Source organism: Cynara cardunculus, assembly GCF_001531365.2.
Source record: "Cynara cardunculus var. scolymus isolate 2C chromosome LG 3, CcrdV1, whole genome shotgun sequence".
NCBI classification, from domain to species: Eukaryota; Viridiplantae; Streptophyta; class Magnoliopsida; order Asterales; family Asteraceae; genus Cynara; species Cynara cardunculus.
In genome coordinates, this window is record NC_037530.1 from 34832673 (window position 1) to 34846663 (window position 13991).

The 13991-nt window shown below is 32.4% G+C and overlaps 1 protein-coding gene across 1 annotated transcript; it reads left to right on the top strand.

The window, feature by feature from the left end:
- Nucleotides 1-6202: 6202 nt before the first annotated feature.
- Nucleotides 6203-9545, top strand: LOC112510116 (GRF1-interacting factor 1-like). The gene is made up of 4 exons (XM_025115417.1): nucleotides 6203-6511; nucleotides 8032-8108; nucleotides 8655-8739; nucleotides 8888-9545. Exons 1-4 carry the CDS (start codon nucleotides 6428-6430, stop codon nucleotides 9299-9301), a joined length of 660 nt encoding a protein of 219 aa, XP_024971185.1. The 5' UTR covers nucleotides 6203-6427; the 3' UTR covers nucleotides 9302-9545.
- The last annotated feature ends 4446 nt before the right edge of the window (nucleotides 9546-13991 follow it).

A 13991-nucleotide genomic window follows, 5' to 3' on the forward strand; every position in this document is an offset into this window, starting at 1 on the left:
TAATAATATAAAAATAATGTAGATCAGAGATAATATAAAAATCGAAAACCACATAAACTTTTTTTTGATATCATTTTAATTATTTTGACAAAAACTTTAAAATGATATATTTTGTTATATAAAATAAGAATATTATTACAATTTAATAAATTACATAAGTTAATCAAAATATATAAACAATTCATCAGGGGTAAATTGATCTTTTTACTTTGTTTGTTCTGTCCAGTCATGCCTTACCAAACGTTGAACAACTGTTATGTTCTGTTATGTTTTGTCCTATCATATCTGGACATCAAACGCACCCTAAGTATCATCACAAAACATATGGAAAATGTGACGATCCAACTAAAACATAACAAAAAAAATATCTTAATACATAAGAGAATCTTCAACAAATTCTTCAAAATGAAAATTGTAAGATTTTTACTCCAACAAGATCTTTAAAAGCTTTGCCAAAATGGAAAAAGTGTGAAAGAGGGGATGAAAATTTCTCCGAGTTTAGAGTTTTATCAAAAAAATATTATTTATGAGATAGATTCAACTTCTTATTCATACTACCAGTGAGATTGGTAAATTGCTTGAATTTAAATATCTGGAAGAGAGAAATAATAATTTTTATGAGTAAAATTGAATATTTTAAGGATATAATTAATTGGATATAATTAATTGTATTGTTTACAAAATAGATAGTCTGTTGGAGACGAAGATAATTCTTTTTTTGATATTTTGACTTTTTTAGTTCTCCATTTTATAAATATGATGGAGATGTTTTAACCAATTATATACTTCATAACTGAAAGGGAATAAACCTAATGGACTTTGACCTTTCCCTTGCCATTGTGTACAACCAATGTTCTAGCTTCTGAAATGCGTACAAATAGTCAACTAAATGGCATGGTAACTGGTAAGTCAAGGCTGTCATGCACATATTGAAACATAACTCGTTAGAAACATTCAATGAACACACAAGATTATTTAATGAAAACCATAGTGTTAAAAACTTTGTTTACACGTTGATATGATCTCATTAAACCTTTATATGGTAGGGATCATCGGTTCTCTTAGTTAGGATGGGTAAAATGGAGCTACTCAAGCATCGTCATTGTACCTCGTACAGGAAATCTTGTATGTTTATTGTAATAAAAAAAAAAGGAAATAAATTGAATGTAATTTAATGACAGGAAACTCAATGGTCATGAAACCGACGACCATTAATTATGGCTTATCGTTTCATATTCCATTAAACCGCCGATGGGGTTTAGTATAAAATGGGAGTTTTGTAGCTTTATGTGTAGTTTGGGGTCAAGAAGGAGAACTATTGTGAGAAAAGGCGACAGTGGACGCTGTAATGAGAGTTGACGGTGCTCTACATCGTAGCTAGTTTGGCACCAATCGGGGAGACGCTAGCCACTTCAAATATCGGTTTGGGCTACGCCATGTATTGTGAGTACACGTGATTTTTTTTTAAATGGTTGCATACCTTATTATCCAAAAGTGGTTTGAAGTTTCTCGAGATTTTTGATATGCTATATATGCGTGAAAAGTTCGATATTTTTGTAATATGTGTTTTGAGTATTTGTGTGTCAGTGGGAATGTACTATGGTATGATTTTGTAAAGATGAGCATGCTTTGTGAGCTTGTCTAAACCGTAAGTACGGACATGCTATGTGAGTTCGCCAGGTGATGCTGTGTGAGGTAGACATCTCCCATGACGCCGTTGCTTTGTGATGTAGACACGCACTATAAGACCTTTATTTTGTGAAAAATATTATTCTCATCAAGGCATGCTAAATTTATAAAGCTTCGTGAAAACTATTTACCGTAAAAGTTGTTGTTCATGCATGAAAACCGTTGATTCACTGGGCCTAAGGCTCACCCAAAACTCTTGTAACACTTTTTCACTCAGACGGCTATTAGACCGGAAAGAAAAGTTGGATAAAGAGAAATATAAGGATTAGCATCAAAGAAGGACATGTGCAGATCAGGGCGTTGTTATATAGAACAAAATTATGTTCCTCAAGATTGTAATTTTAGATGATGATATAAATTGTAAGATTAGAAATTTTATTTCCGCTACAATGTAAGTGTTTGATCTTGCGATACTAACTCTGTTATATTTAAGTATTCGAAATATTGGGATGTTACATTTATGTTGCCGATGCTCCATTGGTACTTCCATACACGTATCAAAACCCTTTTTAAAACACGGAGATATCCAATCTTCAAATATATTGATCTTATAATTTACAATGTATAAAAACCGACTACCTATAAGCCAAACCCGTAACAAGTCACTAGCTAACCTTTTTTTAACTATGTTGCTTTGGAACTATCTTACATACTTGTACATGATAAATAGTGGCCCTCCATGACCAACATGATGCAACCATGACTAAGCAAGGCCAACATGGATGCTACACCCCCTATGTCAAAATGGAACCAAGTATCACACGGTCCTGCACCACATTGCCTTGACTAAACACGAGTACATGACCATGTGGAACTTCCCACATGAACTGCACAACCATGGAGTTTCTCCATGTCGTACTTTGGGTTTTCTCAATCCAGTGTTCATCTCATATGCTTGTACGTGTTATTTCCACAATATACCAAAATCCAAATTACTCCAAAAATTTGTAAATTTTAGCGCTTGTATTATGCATACCAACGCCCCTTAAGCCTTGAATCACGAATACATAACATATAAAGTATCAATTTCATGATTTAACCTATTACAACACAAACAACAACCAAAACATAACACTTTTACTCATTTCTTACTTCCTATGCACCAATTTCATACAATAACCATACTGATCTCATATCAGATGAAAGTTTCGGCATGAGCTATTACCTCAATATAGTAGAAGTCGTTCAATTGTTGCACTAATTATGGCTTCAACTTTGCTCCAATTATCAGTTTTATCTTCCCTCATTTGCCTATAGTCTTTTATGTCCAACATGAAATGGCAACTACATTGTCTTCTCCTTTGATCTCGAGGAGACTTAAGTCATTGGTCAACCACTCCCATAGTCAATCTGATTCTTTGATTCATTTAGATGTAACGTCACATCTTCGATTTTAGTCCATACGTTTTTATTTGCTTCATATTTCACCAAACTTATAGTTTTAACCCCCCAAATCAAATTATTATTATTACAACCGACTCCAAGTTTAATATGTTAAAAATAGACGGTTAGTGCTTTAATAATATAGATAATTCAAATATTAAAATAGTTAATATTAGCATTTAAATAATTTAAAATTATCATGTTATTATTAGAGTATTGCTATTAAATTTTATTTTGATTAAAACTGATAAAAAAATTGAAATTAAATAAATTTTGTTGGTTTTAATTTATTGCCGATAATTTGTTTTTTTTTTTTTCAATAAAATATTTCAGATATTTATCAATAATTAAATATGTTTTTATCAAATTATATATTAATTTAATATTATCTTGTAGACGAACGGAAAAAAAAAATATCTAATATCCGCATATACAAGTAGCATATAAAATTAGAGTAAATTGCTATTTTAGTCCCTTTTATTTTTCTTGGTTTTGCGTCTCTGTAAAATTTATATTGTAAGAAAAACCCTTTTGGTATGTAAAATTGTTTGATTTGAGTCCTTCCCATTAACAATCGTTAGTTTTCATCCGTTATGTGAGAATCTTCTTGTCCTTTTTCTTCTTACTATCAATGTTTTAACCAATTATAAACAATAGATTATTATCCCTTTAAAAGAATTAATAAATTAGTCATAATGTATTATATATATACACACACTAAATAATTTTTGATGATCAACCATCATTAAAATACCACCACCATCCATGTTAAACCCCAAATCAACCACTACCCATCACTATCCATTACTCCAACACAAAAAATAAATTAATGTGCCATATACATATCAAACACATACAAAAAAATCGAGTGAAAGACATTTGTGGGGGGAGAAAGGAACCAAATCAAAAAATTATTTTACATATAAATCTTAGTTTATTATCGGCAGATCGTTATATAACTTGTCAAGAACCATATCAAGAATGATATCACTTTTTTGAAACCCATAAATCTAAAGAACAAGATCAAGAACCAGGTCTACAAAATCAAAATCATTTCGCTCCCGTCTTCTTCTCTCACAAATCTTTGACCTCATGTTGTCATCATCCTCTCTCCCAGATCTTCGACCTTCATCGTCTTCACTCTCAAACTCCATTTCAAATCTTGAAAGCCAAAATAGTTGGTGATCAAAAAGTACTGAAAGGAAGTAAATAGAGAGGGTGGGATTCTCTTTTGGTGTAATGAAAGTGAGAGAGTAAGGAGAGTAAGACATATGAGATGGTTTTGTGAGGGTGGAGAGAAGAAAATTAGGGGTTATGTATTTCTATTATAACGTGACAACTTTGCCCTTGTTATTAACGGAAGGGGCTAATAGAAATTAGTGGTAGGGACCTAAACCAAAAAATAACAAACTACAGGGACCGAAATTGCAATTTACTCTTATTTATTTATAAAAGTTATTATGGTCTCTATTAAGCAAAAGTTAAATTATTTATTTTTATATTTTCCTTTGAGCTTGGGGGTGGGGCAGGCTGTAATGTGAATTTCTTGCATAATGTGTGCGCCACCCTTCTGACTTCCCTGCCTCACGTGACACATCATGACACTTGGGGGACTTTTTCGTAATTTCATCTTACTCAAAACTCCCAACCCGCTATCTCTTTTCTTTTTATCATGTCTCCTCAATAACTTATTATATTCCAAAAACCAATTTAAAAAAAGTGTAAAAAAAAATCAGTTATTAATCTTAAATGTTTAAAAAACGGCGATCATAAACGTTACCCGTTTATTGTTATCGAAATCTAATAAAATATTATCGTTAAAAAGAATAGTTGTATAAAAAATATCCAACTTTATAAGAATTTTAAAACAAAATATAAGATAAAGCTATGTGATTTATTAAGATGCCGGTAGTTTGTTACATATGAAAGGATCTCATATAAAGCATTCACGAAGTTAAAGACTTGAGGTTTATAGAAATTAAAAAGATACTGTAACTGATAATTTTGACATATTTACATTGCATATTTTGTAGCTGTCGAGTTTATAATCATAAATTTGTTTTCTATACACAGAATTATTTATGATTACTAATAATTTCATACTCATGATAACCCGTTAGCTGCTAAAAGATCAAAGATTTATATTTGTTGACAAGTTGACTACTATTTTAAGAATTCATATGTATTTTATGTTACAACTATTTTTGATAAGTTTAACAAATACTTAGTATAGTTTATTTTTAAAATATAATTCGTATAATTATTGATTTGATTAAATAGATTTTGGAAAACAATTTAGTAATATTTTGAAAAAAATTGTATTTTACAGTTAATTATAATTTCAGTTTTGAAAAGGAAATGAAACAAAATTAATTTTAATTTTTATATGTTTTTCGTTCTAAATCCTTGAAGGAAAGAGGGTTGACGACTGGATTTATTAGCTCGGTCACTATATTCATCATTAATAATTTAACTGCTTCTACTTAGAGAATATATATGGTATGTTACTTTATTACATTATTTAACTGTAACTAAGAAATAATAATGTCTTTCATGTTTTATATGGAACAACATGATAGTTGGTATATAACGTACCAACTTAATATATAGGTGTTCATGAAGTTGTTACTACAGTTAGGGTATGGATTTTTTTGTCATTTATTTATCAACTCATGTTTAATATATACTAGATATGTCGATAGAAGTAAGATTTTATAAAGCATATCTAAATATCGACTGACATTACAAATAATAAAACTATTATTGTTATATAAAATATAGCAAAATATATGATCTAGAACCATTAAGAAACAATAAAAAAGCTTTAAAAACTGGTTTTTACCTTCTATATATATATGATCAACTAGTTTTCTTGAAACCTGTTCATGATTAGTTAGTAAATTTGTGGCCATTTCAACTAAAAGGAATGAAAAGTTAGAAAAAGCTCTAAACCCTAATTTGAATTTGTGCCACCCTCTTTTATCCTACCACCACCAGCTGTATATATAGCCAAAGATTGTGGTACACTGAGAAAAGCCTGCTGCCTTTTTGTTTTCTTTTACCTTCATCTATCCATCAATATTTCTGCCATTAACCTCTGTGATTTGAGGGGCTTCAAAGACCCCATTTGGTCTTGCAATCAAACAACTGAAGCCAAAGCTGATTTAGAGTTTTAAGCCACAAAAACTCACAAACACAGAGAAAGAAAAAGGAGGGTCTCTTTGTGGAGCCCCATTTCTCATTTTTCCCCCTTTGCATTTTGCAGTGCTTCTCTATCCATTTCTAGAGAGAGAAAGACACACCTACATATACATATAGAGAGAGAAACTGAAAGGGTGGGAGAGAAATATATATAATGCAGCAGCACCTGATGCAGATGCAGCCCATGATGGCAGCCTATTATCCCACCAACAACGTCACTACTGATCATATTCAACAGGTTTCCTTCCTCCCTGAGATGTTTTCACCTTTCACTTTCTCTTTCACACACTAGAATCCAGTTCTCTGTGTGTGTGTGTGTGTCTTGTTGTTGGGTGGATTTGTTCAACTTTATCGATCTTTTTATGTTGCTTTTTTTGGCTTTTGCCTGCCTTTTTCCTGCTTGTTTCTTCATCTGCAACAAGTTTCCCTGTATATATAGACCTGCTTATTATTACATGTATGTATAATTTATTGTTGTACTTTTTCGGTTCAATATATGCTCGCTACATACATAAACTATTGATCTTGCATGATGATTCTGTTCATCACTCGTGATAATAACTCCTGCGACAACACTTACTCTTTCTTTTTCCTTTAAAATGAAACTTTATTTCTATGGATTGTTGTTTTTACAACGTTTTCTTGATCTTCTATAGACGTTTTTATCCTTTGCTAGTGGGAAACTAAAGCAGGAGAATAAAGTCTCGAACTTTGCATTACCCTTAGGTTTTTCTTTTTCAACTGGCACAGAAAACAAGATTCGAACCCCAGCCCAAAGGGTCTGTGACCTAGCCATAAGTTCAAGAAAGGCGACCATGGTTCATCAAATGGAAGTTTTGTATTCAGGATTCTGTTGAAAAACTCTCTTTCTAAAGTCGGTTTATAAGGGTTTTCTTCGACTGTCTAAGTAGATTCACACGACCTGTAAAGAAGTCATAAAGAAAGACACGTTTCTGTTCTAAAAATCTGTCATGTTTACATATGGGAGAAAGAGTCGTTTTTTAATGATTAAAACTGTCCAAACTCTTTTATGATTGTATGATGCATCTTTGAAAAAATTCTCTTGTCTAGAAAAAATATATATATTTTTAGATTTATTTGGGAATTTTATTTGAATATACAGGTTTGGGGGATTAAATATTAAATTAAATGACCCTCTTGGTAATCAAGATTCTTCATTTAACATTCTTTATTTCCATCAATCTTTGTGCTTTGTGTTTTTGATTTGATTCATTCGTTGTCTGTTGTCTTTTGTGGTCTGGGCATCTTATTACTTGATTTCATTACACAAATCAAGATCATTATATAATGCTTTCTCTTTCTTGTTTCTGTCACATTTCAATCTGTGTTTTTCTGTATCTATCTATAAATATATATATTCAAGTCCCCCAAATAAACAAGTTGTGGGTTGCTGACCTAATGCTACGTTCCAAGTTCCTTAAGTCCGAAAACGCCACACTAAAAGCCATGCGGATTGCCTAGAAATCATACTCTTAAGATTTCGTACATTATTATATAGTATTTTGTAAGAGATTTATAAAAGTTGCAGTAGTATTAGAGAAACTGATAGCTTATTGTATCTAGTACGTGTTCTCTGCCATATGATCTCGCGGCTTTAACAAGTTGGATATGGCATTTAGATTCTCGGGGACAATTGATCGAAGTTGTTAACATGGGACGGGATTACCTTCTCTTTGTGATACTTGTTGAAACAATCGGTTTTCTTGATGATTACTGTTCTCTTGTGTATATATGCAGTACCTCGATGAAAACAAGTCTTTGATCCTGAAGATTGTTGAGAGCCAAAACTCAGGGAAAATGGCTGAATGTGCAGAGTATTTACATTTCTTCCCCTTTTAATTTCCTTCGATATGTTTATTTGCCAATTCACTACTTTTTTTGCATAGTGTTATGGTTAAAATTTTGACAACAGAATGCTTAAGTTAAGTGTATCCTTTGACATGTTAGATTTCTGGGTAGAAAGGCTTGTGTGGGACGGACCTGGAGGTCGTACTGATTATGGTGCCAATAAGTTTTCAATTGTTCTCTTGTTTGATCTCAAAGTTGATTTGTAGTTTGTTGTGGATGAACTTCAGTGACTTGAAACTTTCATTGGCCGATCATAACCACAAAATTGAAGAGGCGATTAGATATTTAGTGAAACATGTACACTCGCGCGTATTTCTGTTGAATTTCTATTTAACCCACTCGGATTTTCCATTTTAGAAACTATAATTCATGGAGAGGACTATGAGATCTTACCCTTTGTTTCATATGAATATATTATAAGACATCGCGGTCGGACAACATTCTTTGCACACAATATATTGATTTACCGTCTATTACTCACTCAGTAGCTTGAAATGGTTTCATAATTGCAGACATCAGGCCAAGCTTCAGAGAAACCTTATGTACCTTGCTGCCATTGCTGATTCTCAACCTCAAGCACCTGCTCTTCATTCTCAGGTAAACAAGATCTTGACTTTTGAGATCAAATATTTTACATTCCCAAGAAAAACGATCAAGTGATAATGATGGAGTTAAATTTGAGATCTCTGTTTGATCTCAAAAGTCAAAAGCCGAAGGATTAACAGTTGTTAGTGTTATGATTCAGTATCCTCAAGGCGGGATGATGCAGCAGCCAGGAGGTCACTACATGCAGCAGCACCAGCACCAGCACCAACACCAACAAGTTCAACAGATGTCACCACAAGCGCTCATGGCTGCACGTTCCTCGATGCTGTACAGCCAACAGCAGTACTCATCGCTACAGCAGCAGCAGGCCTTGCATAGCCAGCTCGGAATGAACTCCGGCGGTGGAACCAGCGGACTTCACATGCTGCAGAGCGACAATAACAACGCTGCTGCTGTTGGTGGCACCCACCTTGGAGGTGGGTTTCCTGACTTTGGTCGTAAGCAAGATATCGGGGTTTCTGGTCCCACCAACGAGGGGCGAGGAGGAGGTAGCTCCAGTGGTGGGGATGGTGGCGAGACCCTTTACCTGAAATCTCCCGACAAAGGTAACTGATAGTCGGTAGTCCTCTTGTGTTAGGCAATGCTTTAGTTGCATCGATCTTATGAACTTTATGGTAGCTTCGTAGTTTTGAACGTTTGTTGAAGTAGGTAACGAAGAACAGACGTTGGGAAAAAAGTGGTTAATGCTTATATATTTGAATATTCGTTGTTGGGTCGACTTCGAAACTCTGAGCTTCGTGTGTTATCTTCCAATGAATCATACGATGTTCTATGTTGTAAATTCGTAGGTTGTTTTGTTCGTGATTTCTTAAAAATCTTTGTTTACAGTTGATCTTTGTTTCCAATTAATGGTCATAAGGATAGGCACCTGGACAGGGCTGGATTGGTCCCTGCCTGCTTCGGACCAGACCCAGACAAGTAAGGCTAGGTCAAGCCTGGTTAGGACCAGTATGAGCTACATATCTGAGGGTCCAGTCTCTGCCATCTTTGTGGGTGTTAGAATTCTGGGTCTGTGATGAATCAAACTTGGATCGTGTAAAAGTACTTTCCAATAGTAGTATTTTGACCAAATTTATTTTGTTATAATCCAAAATGCAATTTAGTTTTTAGGCAAACTGGGAGCAAAAACTCGAGATTGTTGTGTTTGTATGTAAGGATCGAGATTGAAAATTTATTTTAAAGGCAAGTAGTTTGACAGTTTTTGATACATACCGTGTAGGTTTTGAAGCTTCTGACCACTACACCTCTTGACCCCGACATTCAATTAACTTATACAAAAGTGCTCTCTGCAGCTCTCAATTCATATCGCAACTTAACTATAACCCCTTAATGGCCAATGATTACTAAATTAAACAGTGGTCTCATGTTAGACATAGTGAAGCGAATGCAGAGAATATTTGAACTTCAACTAAGAAAGAAACCGAATACTTTTCGATTACATAATAACGATAGCTGAGAGTTTAGAAGCTCAAATCTCCTAAACCCGTCAATTGGCACAAACCATTGAACAGTTGGCTTTGCATTATTGCATACATGTTGTGCCGATACGATCAGCGATCTCATCCCACGAGCGACTATCGATTTCGATTCCACTCTGCAAGCTCTTCCCATGAGTAACTATCGATTCCGACTTGCGGACTCGCATGCGAATGTCCATAACTGTAGGTATTTGCTCCCGTGGCGGCACTGGCAGCTGCAGCGGTGGTGGCGGCGGCGGTAGCCGGATGAGAATACACTCCAAAGTTAGGAGTTTGGCCGGTCAGATGTTGAACAATTTCTTTAAACTGAGAAGCATCCTTCGCTTCCACCATCACTGGACTGGAAATGTACTTAACCTTGATGGACTTATCGTCGGGTGCTCGTGATGTTGGGTTCTTGCCGCTGGTTTTCCCCATTTTGAAGAAAAAGAACCCGATGGCGTGTGGTGTGGTAAAATGGTTATGGATGGTTAGGGCATATAAATAGTTGTGAATTTGTAATCGCAAAATGCATAAGAAGTCGTTATAAACATAAGAGTTGGGGGTTTCTTAAAAACGGACGCTTGTGTTTCTTGTGTGGAAATTAACGGTGTACAAGATTTAATGCGGAAGGTACAAGTGAATTATTTGGAATTATGAATCTTCTGGGAAGGATTTTTAAGAAAAAAACAAAGTGAAATTTAGTTGGTAGTTGACAAAGACAGAAGAGGGTTCCTGGATGGAACTAGAAAATTGAGTGTTATATAAGTAAAAGAAAATACCAAAGACCTTTGGGATTACGGTCCCAATCATGTCTATCTAAGAACCCTTGAGGAAGGTGGCTAAATCTTATCTTTGTATCTATGCTTTCTTATTTAGTTTTTTTTTTTTCTTCCTAAAAATCAACTGATTTACGTATTTGGTTTTGTCTGTAAACTTCAGTTGAGTTAGAACGATAAAATCGAAATCAAGAATATATGTTACACAAGTAGTTTGTATCTTCTAATGTTACATATTATCGAAATGAGGTCATGGTTTGGTATGTTAATGAATCCGTTAAGAGTTGTCTAGAAAGTGAATTGAAAGAATGATTAAGAAGAAAATGTTGGTATGATTGTGTCACCATTTCTTTTTAATTTAAAATTTCTTTCGTGGTTAAAAAATCGTTTTCACATTCATATAAATCAACGTGGAGTTTTTGTATATTCTTTTTATTTTTACATTTGCAACGAACCACCATTTAACCTGGTTCATTTAGTAAATCATGACTATATATATATATATATATATATATATATATATATATATATATAAATTAATCTGTTCTCATGCAATAGGCAGGAATTTTTGATAATATCGAGCTGAAACAACCTGTTCTTTTTGAATACCTGATTTAAGGCCAAAGAATTTCCTGCGGCTACCATATAGTATTCATCTCTAACCGGTGATAAATAAAGCATCCGGGACCCTTTTGATCTTTCATAAATTTTATAAAACGGACTTTCTAGAGACCCCAACGACCAATCCTCGAATGAATTGCTAAGGATCCAATAAGTCCAACATATTCCTTTAGATGTGTCAATTATGACTATAAATAAAGAAATATAATGATGATATGATATATAAAATTTAGTAAATATCACTCATCAATATCTAAAATATTAATTATGAGTTAAATGCAAACTTGGTCTATGTAGTTTGTACAAATTAACGAGTAAGGTCTATGGAAAGACTTATTAACGAGGGATGTCTTTGTTTTTGTATTTTTATTTTTAAACATAACTTTGATAAATGTTTTATATTTTAAATAGTTGAAAATTAAAGAAAAAATCTAAAACTAAATACCCGGACAATATATTAAATAATAAGATATGAAAGTATAAGTTTAAATAATTTACTAAAACTAATTTATATACAAAAAATAATTCTATTTACATAAGATATAAAAATATAAATTTAGCTAATTTATTTATAAACATGATCCCCCAACTTTAATTTATAGGATTTGACATCTTCCTTTAGTCAATAAGATTTGATGGTACAAACATATGTATGTTAAAATATAATGAGCAAAATAATTAAATAAAATTCAAAACTTAGATTTTGTCATGAAATGTTTTATCTTTTCAAAAACATTAGTTTCATTAAATCGTTTAGCATAAATAAAACATAATATATTAATCTTGATAAATGTTTTATATTTTAATTAGTTGAAAATTTAAAAAAGATTAAAGCTAAATACCAGATGATATATTAAATAATAAGATATAAAAACATAAATTTAATAATTTACTAAAACTAATTATTGACTTTTTTAATAGACAATTTAATATATATATATATATATATATATATATATATATTGTTAGAGATGCTTTAATTTACTCATCACACACTCAATATCAAGACATAGGGACCATTTATGCTTACTAAGTCATTTATCTTATCTGATGAATATGATGATGATCGAAAACCTTACCTAGTAAAAACGATGCCAAGAAATCGAAAGTCTTTCCGGGTAAGTGAGGGTGATGATTCTTACCCGGCATTGCTTATCGAGTAAATTGTTATATACAATATTGTTGTTATGGACTATAATTCTATCCGGTAAGATAAGTGATAATGTTGAATAATGCTTACCCGGTAAACGTTTGGATAAATGGCCACTTAAATTTAACAGTTCTAACACATGATCTAACTTGATTCTAATATAAATAAAGATGCATATAATAAAACATTTTAGCATTTTTGTTTCATCTAACCGACTTAAAAAATACCATACAAACAGCCTATTTAATATTGTTTTAGTCAAATAATAGAGGAAGTTCAAATACAAACACTTTGGTCATATAAATTATAAAAACACAAATATTTTCAATTATCAAATAATACATGGTCAAATTCAATCATGCGGACTTGAAGTGATTAATCGTGGATGAAATACTCCCATAATTCAGTCATGAGTGGAACTTTCTAAGATTAGAAAAGTATGTATTGCCGATCACGTGTTTTAATATATTCTAAGAATTATAACCATATGTTTGATTTGATTTATGAATATAGTCTTTTACTTATTTCGTTTATATAAGACATTAAAAATAGTGTAATTAATTTCTTTTTATTTCTATATTAATTTATCTTAAAGTAAATGTAGATTTTCAAAATTAAGCATATATTTTCTTTTCTTTTTTCTTTTTTTCATTAACTTAGATATCTAACTCGCTATGCGAACCGACTAATCCCAGGGCGACCACCTGCTTTGCAGATAGTCCGAAGTCACCGCATTTTAACCTTTGTGGCCACAAGGGGATTTTTATTCCTCATTGGATTTGAATCTGGGATCTTCAGGTACTTTTAACCTTTAGAGTCAAGCTTAAACCAATCAGGCACCACCGTTGTGGTTTATTTTTTTATTTTATCATTGACTATGAAAGAAAAAGGATTCTTTTTATTATTAAAGATAAATTCAAATAATTATATATTTCTAAAATCTGTTTTTTTAAATATTTATTTTGAAATCATGGAATATAATACTATGAAAAATAATTTTATTATTGATAATTTCCTTTTTAATTTATAATATAAAAGAGTATAATTGGTTTTTAGGGCCATTCATGTGAAGGGGCGACGGGTACAAACCCAAGGGCCCACAAAAATTGGGGGTAAACACTTTTTTTACTATAAAGCATTTTTAATATATAGTAAATAAAGACGACTGGATTTTTTATATATAACATGAGCGAATTTGGTTAGGGATGGCAAAAAAATCCAAAACTGATGATGAAA